General features: G+C 44.7%; 1 protein-coding gene across 2 annotated transcripts in view; it reads right to left on the bottom strand.

The window, feature by feature from the left end:
• The window catches only part of LOC136677472 (transcription factor 12-like), a 148,143-nt gene that overhangs the window by 43,323 nt on the left and 80,836 nt on the right, over positions 1-23,984 (bottom strand). For both annotated transcript variants that reach the window (XM_066655022.1, XM_066655023.1), the window contains exons 6-8: positions 18,576-18,637; positions 10,614-10,746; positions 10,266-10,318 (exon numbers count right to left, since the gene is read on the bottom strand). In XM_066655022.1, the coding sequence (XP_066511119.1) occupies positions 10,266-10,318; positions 10,614-10,746; positions 18,576-18,637 (248 nt within the window). The remainder of the gene's footprint in view (positions 1-10,265; positions 10,319-10,613; positions 10,747-18,575; positions 18,638-23,984) is intronic.

Genomic DNA, 23,984 nt, shown 5'->3' with positions numbered 1-23,984 from the left:
TAGTGTTCACAGTGTACACTCGGCTTTGTTCTCAGACGAGCGCAGAGGAAGTTTTTGCGCACAAGGAACAGTTTGTGACGGGGTCACGTTGTTCCAGCACAAATGCAGTCAAAACACAACGGCCGTGAGTAAAAACTTCTCCAGAAAGTCGTGGAATGACACTGATGCTCCGTAGAACCATTGGCCATGGCTTAATCTGCTCAGATGATCACTCCCGGCCATGTCCACTATAATTATTTACGTGCGCTTGTGTGTTGTCTGATACACAACCGTCAACGACACACGTACCGTTTAGTTCCAATATAAACACAGCAGCCCACCTCAAGAGATGTATTTATTGATAACAGCGTGTCATTAAGTGTCAATGGGCACAAGTTGAACATCACTGCTTTAACTGTGCGTTGTATTCATTCCCTATGCGTGAAAAGGTTTGAGAAAATAAAAACACCACAGACTCCAGACCAGAGTCCAAGACGAGGAGATGGGTGATCGCCATCGGTCCGAAATGAGCCAGGTCTTCAGCCCCAGGGCAGACGCTCATTCACCTGTTCCTGGAAACCTGCACTTATCACCACTCACTGCAGTCTCTCTGTCTCTGGTGTGTACTGCCATTTCAACCACATCCAGCGTTCAACACAGACTCTGAAATTAACCAACGCTCCCCCAGGACCCAGGACTACAAACGTGCAACAACTCAAGACATTTACGATAAACATTAAACAGTTTAGAGAGGAGACCGTCCCGTCTGAGCAGGGATTTAAGAGTGATAAACCGTATTCGCATTGTTAGAGGAAACAGAAATGTAAACACAGTGAACTGGTGTAGAGGTAGTACACTAATTTAGCAGATGGTATTTCAGTTGATTGCCCAGTACTCTTAGCGACATTATCATTCCCCCGACTGCACCGTCCTTCTGTAGGAAAATCACACGCATCACCTCTCATATTAATACTGTTACGATAATTATCATGTTTAATTATTATCATAGACTTTATACTGTAGGGGAAGCTAAAAGTATTAATAATATAAGGCTACTTTAAGGACTAATAAACGAGAAGACATAGACACCACAGACGCCACACATTTCTATTCTATTTCAGTGTGAAGGACAGCTGCTGTGTTCAAACGATGCAGTAAACTAAAAATCGACAGAAATGAAGATACATTTTTTTTTCTTTCTTTGGACAGCAACAGTATTTTCCAATTGATTCTTGTCTCCTGATTGTGTGTGTGTGTGTGTGTGTGTGTGGTGTGCACAGATTTAAAAAGCTGAGCTAATACAGTTACTCCAGACCGTCCTGCTGCTCGGCTGCGTATCCACAAACGTTTTATAACAGCACAGCTGCCAAAGGAGACCCTGGGACCCTCTCCCCAAACAGGACCAGGTAATACAACTGTCCCATACGTATATACGATAATATTTAATAATATAATAATGTCCATTGTCCTGTAGATGTTATATACAGCCAAGTGCCTATACGCAGCTGTACTGGAACGTTCTAAACCATATCTTTACTTCAGAAACCATTAGTAATAAATGTTATAATAAGCACTTCACTAAGCCCACTAACAAAGTCTGACCCCTCTTCTTCTTATTTGTTTTCTTTCATTAAGTCCATTAGACTACACTGGGAGAAGCTCTTCGGATGGCCTTCCTCTGAGGCTAAGAGCACTTCCTCTGAGCTGGCCTTGATGAACGATCTGCTGCAGCCAAACACAGAAGAGACAGGACTAAATAGATTTATTATGCACCCAAACAAGGGGCTTATGTAAGGTTAATGTTGTTATGCCATTACAATCCAAACAAGATGCCGTCAATGTCAGATTAGTTCAGCTATAACTCTATTGTGTGCGCTTTTATACGTTGTGTGTATGTACTTCCTCGTTTGAAACTGCCAGCTGCTCTTTAAATTGAGTGAAAATGTAGTCATGAATGGACCAGTAGGAGCGATCCAGAAGGAAGATGTTCATTAACGTTGAGAATACTTTGTCCGTTAAGACTGCCCATCAAACAGGTCAAACTGTCCGGCTCTCTCACTTCCCAACGTGCCAAACGTGGCGCGGACGATCCAATCAAATCCACCCGGTTAGAGAGCTCAGAACCACACCCTGGCGTTTGCCATCTGACCTACAACCGCTGCGTGACAGGCTCACGTGTGTCAGGAATCAGGCCAGGTCTCCTTACCCAGCGCTGCTCTCCTTTACACACATCACAGCTTACTCTAATCACAGCTGACTGCTGACGGAGAAGGCTTTTAGCGATGGGAGTCAGATCAGCACACAGACGAGTGTTTGTGGTTAACACATGTTCGATGTGTGTTATAAGTCTGTTAAGTATCTATAAGTGCTGTGTCCAGAAAGAAACGCCCCTCGTTTATCTACTTTCCACTAAAAACAGCCACTAATTACAGGTTATTTACAGCCAACAGATACTTCTGGGATGTGTATTTCGCCATAAAAAGTCAAATGATTTTTATGATTTAAAATCGTGAAACAAAGCCAATACAAAGTTTAATTGTAAGAAAAACAAAAAAGTTACTAAATTGTAAGAGAAATGTAATCAAATCTTTTCATTTTCAGTAAAAATGTATGGAGAAATACACCAAACACAACAGTATTCTGCATTAATAATTTACAACTGGAAGGAATGTGAGTAATGAATCTAATCTCACTGTCTGCTCTTTTAACTGCTCTCTCTCTCTCTCTCTCTCGCTCTCTCTCCCTCTCTCTCTCTCTCTCTCTCTCTCACTCTCTCTCCCTCTCTCTCTCTCTCTCTCTCCCCCTCTCTTTCTCTCTCTCTCCCCCTCACTTTTTCCCTCTCTCTTTCTCCCTCTCTCTCTCTCTCCCCCTCTCTTTCTCCCTCTCTCTCTCTCTCCCCCTCTCTTTCTCTCTCCCCCCCTCTCTTTCTCCCTCTCTCTCTCTCTCTCTCTCCCTCTCTATCTCTTTCTCCCCCCTCTCTCTCCCTCTCTCCCCTCTCTCTCTCTCTCTCTCTCTCTCTCTCTCTCTTTCTCCCTCTCTCCCACCCCTCTCTCTCTCTCCCCTCTTTCTCTCTCTCTCTCTCTCTCTCTCCCCCCCCCCCCCTCTCTCTCCCTCCCCCCCCCCCCCTCTCTCTCTCCCTCTCTCTCTCGTAGATGAAAGCAGTGTGTGTCTGGGCTGTTTGTCAGCTTCATTATCTGGCCTTCCCTTGTCAGTGGTAAATTTCAGCAGCCCAAACACAGATAAACAGCGGAGCTCCCAGAGGTGGGCCGGTTTCTGCTCAGGATCAGAGCCAGTCAAACGACGGGCATCTATCTAATCACTTATCTGATGAGCTCATCTCCCTCTAGACTGCGTGTATATATCCGTGTGTGTGTGTGTGTGTGTAATGTGTGGACGAGTGACACTCACACGCAAGGCAAAAAATGACCAAGAGCTCTGCCCCCTGGTGGAGGAATTAGTACTTGTTGACATTATGACCCTAAGACACCAACACCATTAACTCAGCCGCTGTTTCATATCACGGGCCAACCACATATTTCACTGATACAAAATTAAACGGCGAATTAAAACAACATCCGCGACCCTGAAATGTACAAGCGGAAAAGATGATGATGATGATGATGATTAAAACAACATCTTTGAGAGATGTTAGATGTGAAGCTTAAGTGTGTCATGCCTCTAAAAGCTCTCTCTCAGGGGTTTAGCCCTAAATTATCTACTTACATTTTTCTTTATTGTGTTGAGGATGTTATAAGGCAAAATTACCCACAAGAAAACGCACTACGTAATGAACATATAAGAGTACACTGACAGATCATGTGGCAATGTCAAATAAAACAGCTTCGTCTGTGATTTACACAGTGTAGACCCTGCATTTCGCACTAAAGCGCTCTGAATGACTTCAGTCTTCAGTGATTTACGTAGATTCTGTTAAAAACTGTTGGGACAACGCTATAAAAAGAGCTTTAGAGGAGTTTGTGCCAGTGGTGCGCATGAAATATTGAGGCATAAACCGAGAGTCATGAACGTGCCCACTATAGTAATAATATATACTTCTGCCGTATCACACATTAATTTAGAGCTCTTTACAAACAATACTGGCAACTCCCAAAGTGCTCCATTCCCAGAAAGTCAGCTATGGGAAACAATGCACCAATTTCAACATACAACACAACAGCAGTAAAGCTTTTGGTGGGAAATACAGCCCTTTAAACAGAAATGTACCACCAAAAAAAACACAACACTGATGAAGCACAAAAGAAAAAGGAGAACAGAGATTCTTTAGAGAACAAAGAGCAGTGGCCACATGAAAGAAGCACATCAAACCTCAATCTCTGGAGTTATTCTTACAGAGCTTTAGTGGGCCGTTTTATCCCAAGGCATGTCCATCTCCACGGGGCCTGCTCTGCCAGGTCCTGACCCTGCATTAGCGGCCTGGCTTCAAAGAAAGCGAATCCAAACAGAAAAACACACACAGAGCTGCCGCCTGCACATGCTGCTGCTGCCTGTAGATGGCTGTCTAGTCAAAATTCCAGCCATGTACTAAGATGTAGTCAATCCTGTTCAGGAAGTACACATTCAGGACACACACACACACACACACAGATCCTCTGAGTGTCACTGGTTGTCGTGTCGAAGGCAGGGTCTTAGCTCCCACTTTCCACTTGTCCGGATGACATCTTAAATACAACATGTTGATGGGAATTGGTGAGGAAAAATCATCACCACATTTGGATAGTTAATATGTACACGACAGTGCGGCGGTCAGAAACCACCCTTCCTTTATTTAACAGTTTGTGTACAAGCCAGGAATAAAAAAATAATAAATACAGCAGGCACGGTGGTGCAGCAGGTAGGTGTCGCAGTTACACAGCTCCAGGGACCTGGAGGTTGTGGGTTCAATTCCCGCTCCGGGTGACTGTCTGTGAGGAGTGTGGTGTGTTGTCCCTGTGTTTGCATGGGTTTCCTCCGGGTGACTGTCTGTGAGGAGTGTGGTGTGTTCTCTCTGTGTCTGCGTGGGTTTCCACCGGGTGACTGTCTGTGAGGAGTGTGCTGTGTTCTCCCTGTGTCTGTGTGGGTTTCCTCCGGGTGACTGTCTGTGAGGAGTGTGGTGTGTTCTCCCTGTGTCTGTGTGGGTTTCCTCCGGGTGACTGTCTGTGAGGAGTGTGGTGTGTTCTCCCTGTGTCTGTGTGGGTTTCCTCCGGGTGACTGTCTGTGAGGAGTGTGGTGTGTTCTCTCTGTGTCTGCGTGGGTTTCCTCCGGGTGACTGTCTGTGAAAAGTGTGCTCCAGGTGCTCCGGATTGGCGACTCAAAAGTGTACGTAGGTGTGAGTGTGTGAGTGAATGTGTGTGTGTGTTGCCCTGTGAAGGACTGGCGCCCCCTCCAGGGTGTATTCCTGCCTTGCGCCTAATGATTCCAGGTAGGCTCTGGACCCACCGTGACCCTGAACTGGATAAGGGTTACAGATAATGAATGAATGAATGTATGTTTCTTTCTGGTTCTCAGGAGGGTCCTCTCGAGAGCTCCATTTTCTTTCAGACCCAGAGTTCCTTTCTCACAAATGGATGGACAGACGTCTGTGAATACCTTTACAGACTTAAAGATAAAGGGGTCTGAAGTGCTGTTTATGTAATGGTTTCGGAATCTAATTCTGTCATAACGAGTTGACAAACAGTCAGGAATGTGGAACCGGTTCGTTACTACACTGTGATTTCTGTCAACGGGAAATAACTATTTTTTTCCTATTTACAGCTACACATTAAGCTTGAAATACTTCTAATAGTCATGGGATTCTCTGAAAAAGCAGAAAAGAGTGACATAATTCAACACGATACCAATAGCGCTTCGTCATATCGCCCAGCCTCACTTCCAAGTAATATGTCAAATGCGAATGGCAATCTTTTTTGTCATTCACAGCCAGAGTTCTCGCTTGCAAAAATCCCCCAAAGGGACTCTATCACCCCTCCACTCCAGCCCTGCACCCTCTCTCTCACTCTTCCTCTTCCGCTCCCTCATTCCTCTCCTCAGGCCCATCGTTACTCTGCTGGCTCAGGCACTGTCACATCAAGCCGTCACGCCCATGACAAGGGCGCTTAAAAAAAGCTGGCTATTTACACTACAGCTACGGCCTCACAGTCATGCATGAATATCCCACATGAAAATGTCTCTCGCCCACAGCCATGGGCCAGCCACACTCTCTCTCTCTCTCTCTCTCTCTCTCTGTGTAACCCAGCGCCTGTCAGGCACACAGAGAAGACAGACAGGCCGGGTCCTTCAGCACAGGTGCCCAAACAGCTGCCCGAGAGCAGTGCAGCAGCCGTTCTCGCTGACTAACAGCAACACACACACATGCACACACTTGCTGCGTTTCTCTCCCGTTAACAGCTTCACGCTCAGTAACCTGTGGCTCACCACAGAAAACACAGACAATATGATTCAGTGGATTAGTCCATGCATAACACACAGGAATATGAAGAATTAAGACAAATGTATCTGGGTCATTTGAATCACTTGTTGCACGGCCAACGGTTTTAAAAGATGCCAGGGCCATCATTGGGAACGAAGCCAAGGAAGGAACAGTGGAAGCAGCACATGAAAGGGTTAAGTTGAGTTCACCGCCGCCTCTTCGAAACCAACCTCTGCATGAACCGAATGCAGTTATAAACATTTGTGCATTCTCAATCTGCTGCTGCCTCTTCCTGATAGGCTTTACATCTTTAAATATGGCCTCGGCTCTCGAGCGCAGAGCGGATGTTATTCCATAAATATTTGCGTTCGTACAGAAACGCCACGTCGCCCCCTTACAAAACCTGGATGGAGGCAAAAATGTAAATGGTTAAGGTATTTTTAGGTGAGCTAGGAAGGTAGGTGGGGTAAATGTGAGGGGGGGGGGGCATAAATAAGAGTGCATTCCCTGTGGAGGGAATAATGATGGGACGCATTGTGTTCATTTTGTTTATCAAGCAGCTATTCAGGCCTCTAGTGGGGCCCTGGTGCTTACACAAGCAAAAAGCTTTCTCAGACATCCGCAGCTGCATTCCCTCCGTACAGGTACCCTGCAGACTGCATGCAAACCCCCGCCCCACACACACACACACACACACACACACACACACACACACACACACATACTAGGTACTGGCAACTCACAATGCATGCATATAAACACACTGGTGCACTGGCAAATACACATCCTCTCTCGCTCTCTCTCTCTCTCACACACACACACACACACACACACACACACACACACACACACACCACACAGCTGCCCCAGCAACCCAGCATGGCTTTGCAGGTGCGCTGGCTCGGCAGTGCCTTCAAACAGCCAGATTCCTTCTGCATCAGAGCACACTTCAAAACACTGGAAGAGAGTGCACATTCACACACACAACTCACACATTCTCCATATAACATCTTCACAGTCGCAAGTTCCTAAATGTAACCCATTGGCTGCTTTGGCGACAGCCCGAGACATGCCATTTCTACTCATAGAAACAGGCCTCTGTCTACATGAAGGGAGAGAGGCTGAGACACCCGGCTAATGCTTCAAATAAGCATGTGAAATCATACATAAAATTTAAAAAAATAAAAAAGAACTCTAGAGATTTTTATTTTCCGACACTAAAACCTTGATATAAATCTGCACACACCTCAGACTCATCCACACACCCATGGCTGTACCTGACACACACACACACACACTCGTCTCCACATCTCTCTACCCTCCCTACCCCCACTGACTCTTGTGAAAGTGAGAATACGGCAAGCCCCTCTCTTATCACCGCGGAGTAGAGAGCCACAGCGCCGCTGTATTTTATCCCTCTGCCGTGTCACCGCTTCGCCCCGTTCTGAATTGGGCTGCTTTGAGTTATGAGTCACACAAGTGCACCTGCGCCCATGTGTTAAGCACTGACAAATAAAAGCCTAACGTCCATTTACACAACAAAGAGATGTACCCCGCAAGGCAACCAATCTCTACCCCCCACCACCCTGCACCCCCCTGCCTTCTTTACCCACTTATTCACTCTACTTGTATAAGCAGGGAAAATGCCACATGCTCTCCCATGATGCCCAGCCCTCGCTCGCTATTCCACAGGCTCCAGGATTCAGGCTCAAATTTTGTAGAACGGAAAAAAAAAAAAAACATACACCACCCAACTCCCCTTTAATGTCCCTCAGATGACCCCATATTCCATATCTCATTTTCTCCCCCGAGAGGGGCGACTTCGTGGCAGGCGTTTTTAATCGAAGGCTTCCCAAAAAGAAGATCCGACTGTCATCGAAGCCCTCTTTTGTTCTAGGAGAGAAAGGAGAGAGAAGAATCCCCTCCACAAACCTAACCGCTATTGAGGAAACCTTCCCTAGCACCAGCAGAAGTTACAAGGCCCAGGCTTTAACTCAGACTTCCTGGCAATCAGCAGCTGACTGTGTGATTGATGCATATTAATGAGGTGGGCCGGCGCAGGCGGACGCAAGCTGAGGCTCCGCACTTCCTCTGCATCCTTAATGGCTGCGGCTCCGCTCCGCCGGGATTATCGCCCATGGAAACTTCTCCCGATCCGTCGCTATTAATCTCTGTCTGTCCTCCTGTTCAGGCTACATAATGACTAATTAAACATCAAAAGAGCAGCGGTGGGGATGGGCTGTGACAGCTCCAGGCCCCGAGCGCAACTCCCACGGGACCCCCGAGTGAGAGGAGGCCGCAGCGGCCCCCAAATCAATCAGCCGTCTGCCCTGAACCGGCCTACCTCCGATACTGTTCCTGCTATACACTACAAACCAATATAAGACTTGTTAACCCAGTTACGGCAATGCTCCTGATGCCCACACAGTAGCACTCTAAATCAGGTTGGAAATTGATTCAAAACAAATATAACGCTGAGTATTTTCTGAGCAAACACAACCTGCCCTGTGGACTTTAATATCAGAACTGAAATTTTTGTCCTAGAGGAGTGCTATAAATAATTCAAATGTCTTACATTGGTCACTCTATCACCACAGTGTGGTGTGTTCTCCCTGTGTCTGCGTGGGTTTCCTCCGGGTGACTGTCTGTGAGGAGTGTGGTGTGTTCTCCCTGTGTCCGCGTGGGTTTCCTCCGGGTGACTGTCGGTGAGGAGTGTGGTGTGTTCTCCCTGTGTCTGCGTGGGTTTCCTCTGGATGACTGTCTGTGAGGAGTGTGGTGTGTTCTCCCTGTGTCTGCGTGGGTTTCCTCCGGGTGACTGTCTGTGAGGAGTGTTGTGTGTTCTCCCTGTGTCTGCGTGGGTTTCCTCCGGGTGACTGTCTGTGAGGAGTGTGGTGTGTTCTCCCTGTGTCCTCCGGGTGCTCCGGTTTCCTCCCACAGTCCAAAAACACACGTTGGTAGGTGGATTGGCGACTCAAAAGTGTCTGTAGGTGTGAGTGTGTGAGTGAATGTGTGAGTGTGTATGTTGCCCTGTGAAGGACTGGCGCCCCCTCCAGGGTGTATTCCCGCCTTGCGACCAATGATTCCAGGTAGGCTCTGGACACACAATGACCCTGAACTGGATAAGCGGTTACAGATAATGAATGAATGAATGAAAACAAATGCTAATTAATAGAATCCAATAAAATGTTGTCAATGACGTGACGCACCAGACCCGGTGCAAACTTTATTTTAATTATGAAGGACTTTACTCAATATAACTTAAGTATATGTCGCCCGAGCTGAAGAAATCTGACAACTGTGAGCTGACAAACAAACGAGACTAATGGCATTTCTGTAAGGACTGTGTTAACACTGAAAACAAAGCCCAAAACGGTGAAGTCATTTATGAGAGGAAAACATGTCCTAATTTTTCTAAATCAAATTTTATACATCAGGGTAAGATGTAATTTCCAGAATCTTACATAATGTAACGTGTTGCCAAGAACAAAACAGTCAGGAGGAAGCAAACACAGCGAGGAATAAAGAAAAACTAAAACCAATAAAATGTCTTAATGGAGGTTACATTCAGGGAAATGTGGGGGATGGTTTTGAGAAACCATGAGCCTTAAAAATCTGATCCTGACCCAAACAATATGACTAATGAAGCTGTAATGACCACACACACACACACACACACACACACACACACACACACAAGACACTTGCTGCTACAACCTGAGCAGAGGATGACTTTGAAGACAAAGTGAACAAAGTGAAACCAAGGGCTGAGACATCAACCGCTTTTATTAAGTGTGTGTGTGTGTTTTTGTTTGTTTGTGTGTATTAGCAGCTATTTTTATATCAGAGGAAAAGCAGACAGATAAAATGAAGCTCCACTCACAGACGATGGCAGGCCAGGGGGAACCTTGCGTACTTTCTTTGTTTGGTGAGGATCTGAGGAGATAAAAAGAACATTAAGGCGTAAGAGGACGAAAAAAACACTTTGAAAGACTTGGTAAGCAGAAGCAGTCTGACAGCTTTCTCTTTGGTTTCAGTGCAGTCAGTGAATTAAAACCACACCGAGGTATGTCTGTGTGCCAAGCCGTATCAGCAATTTCATATCTCCGCCATATTACAGTAGAACTGAAGCAAAAATGTGTTTTTAATAGTGTTATCCATTATCACTGTCCCAGTGGCATCAGACGGTATAGAGCGCTGACTTCCCAAAACTCAGCCGACGGATACGCACCCAGAGGAGCCGAGTCCTGCAGAGAGCGCCTTCGTGGATTGGAGCCGGTGAAGGAGTAGAACGGCGCCGGTGACTTCCCAGCCGTGGTCACGGGTCCTGGACTGGTCAGACCCATATCTGGCTGTAGAGGGGGCTGGAGAGGAGGAAAACAAGAGCTCATCAAACCCAAGAAAATCGATTTTTATTAATTTAATTGGTATTATTGAAAGTATTTGCCCTAGATATTGGTAGCGGTTCCCTGGTCAGACACTGGTGAGCTCCAATTTGTGATGACAATGTACAGGGTTTGGACAATGAAACTGAAACCCCTGTCATTGTAGTGTGGGAGGTTTCATGGCTAAACTGGAGCAGCCTGGTGGACAATCTTCATTCATTACACATTGCACCAGTAAGACCATGTGCATCCAATGGTTCAAACATTGTGTCCTGAAGGCGGTGCCGTGTATCAGGACGACAACGCACCAATACACACAGCAAGACTGGTGAAAGATTGGTTTGATGAACATGAAAGTGAAGTTGAACATCTCCCATGGCCTGCACAGTCACCAGATCTAAATATTATTGAGACACTTTGGGGTGTTTTGGAGGAGCGAGTCAGGAAACGTTTTCCTCCACCAGCATCACGTAGAGACCTGGCCACTATCCTGCAAGAAGAATGGCTTCAAATCCCTCTGACCACTGTGCAGGACTTGTGTATGTCATTCCCAAGACGAACTGACACTGTATCGGCCGCAAAAGGAGGCCCTACACCACACTAATAAATTACTGTGGTCTAAAACCAGGTGTTTCACTTTCATTGTCCAACCCCTGTATATTTATATTTGATATCCGTAATAACAGATCACCCATGAATCACTCACCGATAGATTTTTATATTGAAATGAACAGAGGCCTTGTCCACATCTGCATCATTTCCGCAGTAATTACACCTACATGAGTTGGTCATATTTACAACAAACCAGAACACTGAAAAACTGGACAGGATTTTATTTAGTGATACTTTGGTCCTCCCTCAGCGTTCCTTATCCTCTGTGGTTCACACAAGTGTGCAGTAATTGATGTGACAGTGTCAGCAGGCTCAGTTAAGTCCAAGGAGAAATCGATCCAATCAGTCTGACCTAGCGATCACCACTGCTGCAGCCTCCGGTGAACTGTTATTGATCAGAGCTGATCAGGGCCTCAAGGCACATCCTCAAACAGCCGGGGACATGGCCACTTAAAGCAGCGATGACGAGCCGAGGAAACAAGGGAGTCCAGCGCTATGTGTGGGGCTTTATTTCTTTGTATTTTGTAAATAATTTCACATATTTAAAGTCGGATATATCACATGTAAAGAGCTACATTCTTGAGGTGTTTACATGAGATCTGACTGTCCCCGTGTCCAAACAAACACAAATGTGTGTGTGTCCGCACTTGTGTAAGAGAAGTAGGGGGTGGGTGTTGCTGGTGGTAGTGAGGGGGGGGGGGGGGTTGACTAGCTAAAGCCTCATTAAACCATCTGTCTGATCTCGGAAGCCGTCGGTTCCTCCGAAAAACACACTGGCTTAACTCGACAAAACGGCCGAGCGCTCCGGAGCCCGTGGAGCTGACAGGGTTCTGAACCTCAGTCCGTGAGCCAATTACACACGGAGGAGACAGGACAGTGTCATGGTCCGAAAGCTGCGTCTGATAAGCAGGAGATTAACACAGAAACCCCTGCTCTGGTGGATGGCCTTCCCCAAGCCCACTGCATCCTTCACCAAAATCCACTCCACCGCCCTGGCCTCAGCAAACTGGGTTAAGAGGCCAATTAGAGCCGTGGCCCAATTAGCCTAATCGTTTGTGGGGTTTAAGAGTAGAGACTGGGTGGGGTGGGGAGGTGGATAAAGAGAGCCAGACATAGCCATGTGACCACAGAGTGAACTGATATGTGGGGTACTTAGCAGACTTAGTATATAAACAAAATAGTATATTAGTAAATCTATTAATGACGTGGTGATGTACTGCCAAGTCCCATTCATAAAAATAATTCAACGTTGAAATACGGAGTTTTTCAAGAGTAACTAAATAAACACACGGACTCCCACACAAAGATACGTAATAAAATATGTCAAAATGTATAATTAAACCTTAGGACGCCGGGCTACGGCACGTCCAGAACAACTTAACGCCTCAGTGTCACGTACGCAGCGGCACGCTGTACAAAGGAATTATCTACTAATTCCAAATCAAAGTCAGATAGAAGTCGTAATCAAACTCCCCATGGGGCCGTGGTGGCAGAGCCACTGTGTCTGTGCCTAAGAATAGCCTGATTCCTGATTTTAGCAGATTAAATTGAAGGCCATCAACTCGTGTGAGAATCAGGGCAGCCTCTCCTTAACTGCAGGAGAAATAAGGGGGAAACAGGCTCTCCAAAGTGACAGGCTGTCACCCAGCCGGCCGCACTGACATTGACATGGCACAACAGACTGACTAGTGTTGCCTTTGTTCAATGATATTAAATCCTCACAGCGATATTAGCTTCTCGGGTTTTGCCACGAGACAAGAGTGAAGAGTCCGCTGGGGTCAGATGAAATACAGACAGAGGACTAATCTAAGAGAATTAGGGACTTTTACATTCCGGCGAGACCACCGTTTACTGTTGATTATGGAGATTTGAAATTAGTCAAATCCTATTTAAAGATTACACAAAGGGAAGTTGTGATTTTTATGAAACTAAACCCATAATCTTTGATTTAGGCAGAGGAACAGCAGGAAAAGATAAATCCTACACTGAGATGATTAGGGACTCCATTTAAATTTAATTATTGGACAAAGTGTGCAGTCAGAGAGGAGGCATATTTACATGTCGTGTAAACGGGTGACACAATCAATTTTTTGGAAAACAAAACACCATTCTGCATCCATTCTTTCACCACAATGCATAACGACAATTCTCTGGCCTTTGTGCGTGCAACACTACGATAACACGCTGATACTAAATGACATATTAACGCATCGTGTATCAAATCATACCTCGGTTAGCGAACGCCTAGGTTAGTGAACAAAATCAGGTTACGACCAAAAATTTAAATAAAAATTTGTACCGGTTAGCGAACAAAATTTCGGGTTGCGTACAGATGGCGTTAGCCCCGCGCGTCCGTTTATCTCAAACCAAGCATCATTCGCGCTCGAGACACAGTTACGTTCGGTTCGTTATCGTTCTGCTTCCTTCTGTTACTTCGTTTGTGATTTCAAGTGCTTTATTTAGCCCTCAATCATGGCTCCAAAGAAAGTTCCCAGTAAACAAGGAGCGTCCCTGGACGTTCAAAATACGTCTAAAAGTAGTCTGTCGTCAAGGACATATTTTAAACGTCAATGGACGTCCAAAATCCATCTTAATAAGTTAGTTAAGTGGTGACCAATCGATAACGTCAGTGGACGTCCAAAACGCGTTTTATACGAGTAATTTATTTCGGGACCAATTCATAATGTCAATGGACGTCCAAAATACGTCTAATAGTCGTCTTTTCAATGTCTGTGTTTGGACGTCTTTTCAACTTTCATTTTCAACCTTAATAGAATGTTGATTAGACGGCAGTCATTACGTTATTTCAACGTTGAATCAACGGCTAAATGTTTACTGGGTTAAGAGTGATTTCTACAAAAAAGGCAGAAGAAACAGACATTGGACAAGTTTTTTCCTTCGATCTCAAAGCGACAGAAAAGGGAAGTCACCCCGGAATTCGCAATGCCAGTTGTTCTCGTGGAGGGGGATTCCCCTTCCAAGCGGTAATTCCACCCTTCCTCCCCACACCTCCATCCACTCACGCCATCACCCTGCAGTCAAAAAGGTCAATTTTCTTATGTTTAAATGCTTTCTTTAATGTTAGTATGTTTATTTAACTCTTTATGAACTGTATTATAACTGTTCTCATTAAAAAAAACATACCTATATCACCTTTAACACTTAGCGAGTCAACAGGGGCTGGGAACCAATTATTTCTATTTCCTTTAATTCTTATGGGAAAAATAATTTTGGATGGCGAACATTTCGGATTACAGCAGAGCGACAAACTCTTAAAAGATGTATTTTTCTTTTCTTTAATTTATCTCACAAACAGATAAAAATAATGACTTCATGAGGCCTGTAACTGTACCGCGCACTACGGATGATTCCTGACGTCACCTGATTTATCGCCACTAATCTATCACAATTAAGTACCTCATCATATTGTTCAGCCCTAGCATGTAATCTGCAGATGCACGCAGCCTCTCCTCCCATCTGAACGATCGCCATCTTCGGTGAAATGTCAGGCATATTTGTGGGGATAATGGCACTCATCTGTCAGCCGCATCCTGCAGCATTAATCAGTCTAATCCTCCTCACGGGACACAGGCCCGGCCCAGCATTTACCTTCAGTGCCCAGCAACCAGCCACAGCAACCGCATCCGACATCAGCTCGAAAAACTCACGCTGGATCAGGCTGCTTCTGTTCGGACGGCGTCTGTGATTCTATCGCTTCGCCTTAAGGGTTTTAACCGCAATACGATTGTCGTGTGGAAAGGTGATGAGTCAGATATGTAAAAATGATGGAAGAACTGCTCAAAAGGAAGTGACAGGACCTTCCACCAAAAGCTTTGAGAAACACACAGAGCACACCTGCTGCAGCTGAATACGTTATTATTATAAGACACAGTTGTGAGGGTGTCAATTATGTTCCGAATCTGCATACACACCTTAGACAGATGCATCCAGAACTAAAAATGTACAAGGTGAAATAATATTTTACACAATATCTGAGCAGGTATACAGATTTAAATGTCATCAATATGCAGATTTGTCACTTTGAGAAGCTGGGTACGGCTACAAGCGATCCACACTGTTGAAGATAGGGGCTCAGCTGGCTGAAACGTTTTGAATATGTGACTCATTTATATATCCAAATCTACACCATGCACAAATGGTGCAATAATCCCTAACTGTGAACTGTGTGGAGCTAAAAGTCTGTGTGTGAGACACAGCTCATAAACTACAGGTCGCTTAGTTTTGGGGCCAATCGTGAACCTGATTTCCACATCAAACATCCGACAGAACGTTGTTGCCTTTAAATCGTTCCCAAACCAGACCATTAACAAACAGATTTTCTACAAAGCGCAATATTTAACCTGCCTTGTTATTATGTAACTTGTTTGCTTCATGAACTACGGGAGAGTTATAATTCACGTCCAACGCAACACACCGATGGAGAGTGTGTTCTTGTTTGTCTGGTCTTTTTGCAAAATGGAAAAACTCCAGTCGGACGTTCCCTGTCCCTCGTTACTTGTGACTGGGTTAGACTTTTCAGGTAAAATGTCAGCTGAGGTAAAATACAAAACACAACCAAACCATCTCAATAAATCTATACAATGACTCATACCTCACCTTTCAAATACAACTGCCTGTTCATTTGTCAGTAATGTTTCATTTACTGCTCGTCGCTCTCAGGTTCCGTATGATTTCGTTTCTTAAAGGCTAAGCACCACTTAATGGACCTCCATGAATATTTCACATTATTGTAGTTACTGACAGATATAAGTATGAATTAAAATGAAAATAGCAGCTTAACTTGCTTTAAAACTACAATTTTATTAAATTGACAGAAAAACCCGAGCTCGCTACGGAAATTCTTGAACGCAACTGTGACGTCACTGGTGGACAACAGCTGAACAACGCCGCGGTAAAACACCGTTATGACTGACTGTTATGACAGTATCTAGCTAAATAACCAACATTATTCATGACAATAGCCTAGCAATAAGCTAAACTCAAATTTAGAGGTACCATTATTCTTGTAAATGTGATCGAAGTCGAACTCGAATTCATCCGACACTATAAACCTCCGTAATGCAGCTACGTAGCCGAGTATAATCTGAGCACCGAGTTTAGCGAGTCAAGCTAACGTTAACTAACACCAACTAAAACAGGCGAAGTGAGTGTCCTTACCCTGTTTACCTCCATGTTACAGAGGCTCTTGAACACCTTTCGTTGGTGTCCTTACATGCCCATATTGTTGGAAAAGCGCCAGTGAAATGAGCTACAGATAACGGAGTGAGCGCATGGTCCTTTCCAAAGTGCCCGTTTAAAGTGGACAAATTTAGTCCATTTTCTGGATATTTTGGGATCTTTGGGCCATTTGTTCACAGATGTCCCACTGTACATTGAATGATTGCAGCCAAAAACAACACACCTTTTCCTCATTTTACATTAAATTAAGTGCAGCTTCTAGAGTTGTTGTCCACCATCTACGTCACAGGCAAGACGCCTATTAGAGTTTCCCAACACCGTTGTGGGGAGGGACCAACCGTCTTTTAAACCTTATTCCTTCAATTAGTAAGAAATAACATGTTTTCTGACTCTCAATAAACACAAGTTAGGAACTCAAACTCCACTGTATTTATTTGTTTGACACTTTCACATAGCTGGTGCTTAGCCTTTAAAGATGAGCTTACAGTGGGCGTGGACTGAAACACGGAATAAAACAGAGGTGTAACTGTTCCGACAAGTGGATGAATAAAAAGACCTCCAGAAACGCTCTGGGTGTGAACTGGCCTTTGTGAGCACTGCACCTGATCTTGGTCTGTTTGTATTCACGGTCTGCCTTGGTGGTATTAACCAGCAGCCTTTTATAATATTAATATAGCCGCCCCGCAGCCTGCATTCTTCCCGAATTCTCTCAGGGAAAAAGCGGCTTTTTTGGCCTTCCTGTTTTTCTTCAGCGACTAGACAAACTGAGTGTGTGCCAGGCTCTGATGTGTGCAGCTGCAGGCCAGCATAAATTCCCCCCCAGTTCCCACACCAAAAATGTCTGAACTGGCATTCCCTTTCAAAAAGTTCTTTTATGAATGAAGCAACCACTCTGGAGAGCCCGTAGTGTTTTCTCTGCTCTGACTAGCGCCATTCACTCGCATGTAACCGCATGCCTGCACACACAGCGTTCAGAAGCACCCCTGTGTGTGTGTGAAGCTGAGCTCGTGGCTGGTGTAGGGACTGGGCGGAGGTTAGGTGAAGGTCATAAGGGTTGAGAGCTGGGTGGACCTAATGCTAAAGCTGAAGAGCTAGCTTCTTGCTAAGGTCGGCTTTAAGCTGTAGCTTTAAAGCAAACATTATCAGGGTAAACGAAACTATAAGCACCAGTAAAGTAGAGTACTACTATGTAAAACTACTATGTAAACTAAAGTGTAACTGAACAAGAAAAGGCCAATTCAACATTTGTGTTTATGTGATGTCACAAATACATACTGTGAAAACATGTACCTACATTTTTTATTTTAGTAGTTTAGAGAACACATCGTTAGAACACAGCAGCTGTCATTCACACTGAGACAATGTAATGATGAATGGACCAATTTTTGATTGGACAGCAGTGATATATACATTCACCTGGTCTGCTTTCTGAATGAGAAACAATAAAGGACAGCCAATAATAATGTTTGCTTTAAAGATTTTATAAAGACACATGTCAGTTTTAAAATGTTGGAAACAAATAACACAAAACGGATCAATAGAGCTCGGAAAATGATTCTGAAAAAATTTGACAGCTAAATTTAAAAATAGAAAGAAGCTCTTTCACACAATGAAGCCTTTGTGTGTAACCTGTGTGTGTGTGTGTGTGTGTGTGTGTGTGTGTGTGTGTATGTGTGTGTGTGTGTGTGATCCTGTATTAGACAACTAGCCACAACCATTTGATCACTAAAATGAATCTACCAAATTTTACAAAACTAAATTTGAATTTGAAATTATTCCTGGAAACAAAAGAATGAAGGTAATTTGCTTTTGAATTTGTCCTGCAAATGTAAGCTGAATTAGGGAGAACATTTAACACATTGCCTTTAGCATGAAGCAGGTGTTCCTTGTTCTTGTTGTTTATTCTATTACAGTTTGCGTAAATAACTCAGTGACAATACGGCATCAACAGACAAAGCCCTAGCTGCACATGTGAGAAAGTAGACAAGGGGTTTTACCTGACAGCCAGAGACACCAGGTTCTCTCCCATACACAGAAAACGTAGGTCTCTCTGATTTACCTATAGAGAGAAATGAAGAGAAAACATTAGAATCCGTATTTTCCACAGCGTTTTGTAGTTTTTAACAAATAAAACCTGTGGAAATCATATACAGACTCAAATAAACCAGATGTTCCATCACTGTCAGTATCTCTCTCTCTCTCTCTCTCTCTCTCTCTCTCTCTCTCTCTCTCTCTGAGAAAGGCAGGAGCTACCGAACAGTTGAAGAACTAATAAAAGACAAAACCAAAGGAAAAAAAAAACAAAAACTGCAGAGCGCACACCCCACATGAATCATGCACTTCACCATATCTAAACTCAGCAGTTTTGCCCTCTGAGCAAAAAAAAAAAACACCTCTAAACAAGAGACTCCTAATGCACAAAAATGATAAACAACTTCAGCAACGTCGTACATTACACTTGTCCAGACTTTCAAACATTACAGAAGCAAACACTGTGCAGAAGCTACATTTTGTTTACTTCAGGGAAACAGGTAAATATTGTCCTGAAGGAAACATGCAACGGTTAGTGAGAAGCTCATGGTCGGGACCAGGGCTTTGTTTCAGTTTTAGTTCTGGGTTTTTTGTTCGAGTGTTAGTTCAGCCGGACTCAGCTGGTTACGCCGCGGCCCCTTGTGGTGTCAACAGCGTTCAATTGATGTAACGCTGTGTTTCTGGGTTGACTCTCCTGCATGGGGGAGGCTGAGCACCGAAACCAAAACATCTGTCTTCAGAAACAAGGGTTAGAAGTCTTTCTTTTCCTCACTTCCTGAGCTACTCAGGCGAACCGCAAATGGCGCTTCTTGTAATAAAATTCAGGTTTTTAGGGAAAACGTTGGGAAAACAATTGTTACCTTTAGATAACAAAGGTTTCATTCATTCATTCATTCATTGACCTGTGACAGAGCAACACACACACTCTCACATTCACTCACACTTCCTGAGCTACTCAGGCTACCTGCAAATGGCGCTTCTTGTAATAAAATTCAGGTTTTTAGGGAAAACGTTGGGAAAACAATTGTTACCTTTAGATAACAAAGGTTTCATTCATTCATTCATTCATTGACCTGTGACAGAGCAACACACACACTCTCACATTCACTCACACTTCCTGAGCTACTCAGGCGACCTGCAAATGGCGCTTCTTGTAATAAAATTCAGGTTTTTAGGGAAAACGTTGGGAAAACAATTGTTACCTTTAGATAACAAAGGTTTCATTCATTCATTCATTCATTCATTCATTGTCTGTGACCTGCTTATGCAGTTCAGGATCGCAGGAATCACTGGGCGCAAAAGCAGGAATACACCCTGGAAGGGGCGCCACTGCTTCACAGGGCAACACACACTCACACATTCACTCACACCTCACTTCCTGAGCTACTAGGGCGACCCGCAAATGGTGCTTCTTGTAATAAAATGCAGGTTTTTAGGGAAAACATTTGGAAAACAAAAATTACTGCAGCGGAATGAGTGAGAATAAATTCAGACACTTTGTAAATACTTTATGTAACGACTGTCCTTATTCTCACCCTAATAAATCTCCAATAACACACACACACTGCTTACTTTCCAGCCTACCTTTAGATAACAAAGGTTTCATTTATTCATTCATTCATTCATTGTCTGTGACTGTTTATGCAGTTCTGGATCGCAGGAATCACTGGGCACAAAGCGGGAATACACCCTGGAGGGGGCGCCAGTGCTTCACAGGGCAACACACACACACACATTCACTCACACCTCACTTCCTGAGCTACTCAGGTGAACCACAAATGGCGCTTCTTGTAATAAAAGCAGTTTTTTAGGGAAAACATTGGGAGTATTTTCACCCTGTTCACAGACACTTGGGCATTTCTGTTCTAAATATTTCTTCAAGGCCTTGCACACTTAGAAAACACAGCTGACTGCTGCCCGCTTCAGGCGATACAGCAGCAGTAAAGACATCTCGATACATGCGTCTACTGCTTTATTTCATCTACGTGAATTTGTCACAACCACATAAGAGTTTGTTGCCTTGTAAATGTTTAAAACTTCCATTGGTGGTCAGTCTAAATAACGGTGACTGAGCCTCCTGCCACATATACAGAATAGTACACTGTTGCCAATAAATCCACCCCTAGTTATGAATCAAAAACATTTCATCCAGCCAGACACTGGCTTACTGTGTGGAAGGAAAAAAAAGATCTTAATCTGTTGCCCTCCACACCCGCCCCCACCCCCCAAACACACACACACACACTTAGGTCCAGCATTGAAATATTCATCTACAGCATGTGTTTAGTTACACGCTCTCTGTCCACGTTGAATAATTCATGAGGCAGTGTTGCTGCTTCAAACCCTGAGCGGAGCAGGGTTCATAAAAAACATCCTCTTTGTCTGTCCCTGCCACCTAACTCAAACACAGCTCCAGCCCCAGATCCGTGGCAGGAGGCAGCCATGCGCTGGAGACGTCAGGGGACGTTAACTCCATCAACGCTGCGGCGTCCCTCAGGAGCTGGACGGTAAACACACGTTAAACAGTTAAACGCCAGCATGCATGGTCACCCAGCACTAACAACTGCTCCCAAGGGTCACTCTCCTTACCGCTGTGGACACACGCAGCGCATAAACAAAAATTACAGCAGCGGCATGAGTGAGGATAAATTCAGACACCTTGTAAATACTTTATGCAACGACTGTCCTTATTCTCACCCTAATAAATCTCCAATAACACACACACACTGCTTACTTTCCAGCCTACCTTTGGATAACAAAGGTTTCATTCATTATCTGTTACCGTTATCCAGTTCATGGTCACGGTGTGTCCAGAGCCTACCCGCAATCACTGGGCGCAAAGCAGGAATACACCCTGGAGGGGGCGCCAGTGCTTCACAGGGCAACACACACTCACACATTCACTCACACCTCGAACCCCTAACCCCAGGTCATTCTTTTTAAAACTTAAATGTATAGATAGTACGTTTAACACTTTTATTTGCTGCATTGGAAATTTATAACAATGTGTTACGTCAGGAATGTATTACATTAGCAGAAAAACCTCAACCTTTCCTCGGTTCAGTGTCGAAGTACATGGCGGTCGTAATTTAGCAACAAATCTATTTTAAATTTGTAAATTGTTGTTAAATTTAAAAGATAAATGAAATCAAAACAACCAGAAAAGCAGCTCAACCAAAGGGGGGCACATGGGCTGTGCTTTATCCTGCTTTGTTCATGTCCTGGATGGCGAGGATGCAAAAATGAATCAGGTAATCACAGCAATAATAAACCATAATCACAACACTTTTAGGGCTGTAGGAGTCGTTAGGCAAAAATGTTATTTCCACATGAAAAGAAAAAAATGGCTCAGTGTTCTTCTGGAGAGAGAGAGAGAGAGAGAGAGAGAGAGAGAGAGAGAGAGAGAGAGACTTGTGGAATGTACAAAATCAACAATGTAAGACAGCTTGTCCAACACTATTACAATTTGTTTAAGTGTTAGTGGCAAATGTTTGTGCCAAGCTGTTGGAGCTGAAGAGGAAGAGAGGCCAACAAACACACAGCTGTAATGAACACACACAAATGGGGGAGGTAGAAAGAAAGAAAGAAAGAAAGGAAAGAAAACATGGAGAAGATAAAAGAGGACTTAATTGGAGAGTGCTGCTCCAGATGAACTTGAGGATGATCTTCAGGATGTGGGAGTAGAGGTCAGTGATTAGCTGTGTCCTCCTGAGCCTCCAATCCTGCACTTTTATCATTCTCATCACATCCCTGCATCCCTGCCCTGCCTGCTGCTACTGCTACTGCTGATCAATACCCCCCCCCTGCACTCAGCTGCACACACACACACACACACACACACACAGTGGCAGGCAGAGAGAGAGGATGATGAATGGGGCCTCGTCTGAGCGCTTTAAGAAACAGGACTGACGGGGGACACAGCCCTGCCACTACACAGCAGCCAGAGCAAAGTGGAGCCACTGAGGAGACACACGAGCCATAGAGGAGAGCCAGGAGCCACAGAACAGACTGAAGAGACAAAAGAAAAAACAAGAACGACAGAGCAGGCACACAAGCCATAGAGTATACGCTCGAGTCGTAGAGAAGACACATGAGCCACAGAGGAGACACATGAGCCATAGAGGAGACACACGAGCCACAGAGGAGAGCCAGGAGCCACAGAACGGACTAAAGAGACAAAAGAAAAAGCAAGAACGACAGAGCAGTCACAAGCCATAGAGTATACACTTGAGTCGTAGAGAAGACAGATGAGCCACAGAGGAGACACATGAGCCACAGAGGAGACACATGAGCCATAGAGCATACACTAGTGTGTGTTTTGACGAGGCAAAGACTTCAACGTGACAGTGATACACTGACGAAAAAGTGGGTCTTCGAGTGTTTCCGGGTTTTAATCTTAAATCTCAATGGACGTCGGGCGTCTCCTGACCTCACGCAGCAGCTATTCAAGTCTCTCCACGGCTGGGGTAGTGGGGTAGTCCCGCTAGTGCCATGGAACGACCTGAAGGAAGAAGTGAAACCGAAAGGGAAACTCCTCAGTCTTGTGATTCAGAAGCGATCTCAGTGCACGGATGAGAAGTGAGGAGACACAGCGGTTTTTACACAGAGGGCCCGTCAAAGGTTTGGGGACACCCAGATGTGCAGCTCTTCCTTTGTTCCACAGTAACATTTCCTGAAGCGCGAGTACACAGAAATACCTTTAAAAAACTAAACAAGGAAGCAATGCTGCACAAATTTCCTCAACCTCGACACCTCCCATGGTTTAAGCAGAGCTTTTGTTAAACAGCTCCCACGAGCCGGCGCTATCACAGCACAGCCCTCAGACAGCCGTGCTATCGGCCCCGCTCTGAGAAACACACCAGATGAAGCAATATTCCTCCACTCCGCCGCGCAGAGATGCTTGTCGATGACAGTGGTTTTCACTCTCGCTCTCAGGGGAAGAGCAGGGAGCGTGTGAGGGAAATGACGGATAGAGCCCAAAGAGAATTTATCATTCCTTCTGCAAGGAGCGTGGAGGAACCGTCCAGGTGTGGACGTGAGCAGGTCCGCTTACAGCAGACCTTACCTCAGCACGCGCACGTGCGCTCACACACTAACACACACACACACTTCAGTTAGATGGAAGACCATACGCATAAACACATCAGAGCGATATATATATATTCCACGTTACATAAAGGGAACGTTTACAACTTTGGGGAAACTCAGCTCTAAGCTCTGCATCTTTTAAGGTGGAACGGTGTGTTTGAGGGAGAATAACAGCTGTTGTTTGTACGCTGCTGAAGTGTAACATGTCTGTACGTTTTTACTCACTGTTTGAATCACCACAGAAACATGTTTCTAACACTTAGGTTGTTTAGGTTTGTAGCACTGTC

This window comes from Hoplias malabaricus, chromosome X2, assembly GCF_029633855.1.
Source record: "Hoplias malabaricus isolate fHopMal1 chromosome X2, fHopMal1.hap1, whole genome shotgun sequence".
NCBI classification, from domain to species: Eukaryota; Metazoa; Chordata; class Actinopteri; order Characiformes; family Erythrinidae; genus Hoplias; species Hoplias malabaricus.
This window is presented reverse-complemented; position numbering and strand designations above follow the sequence as displayed.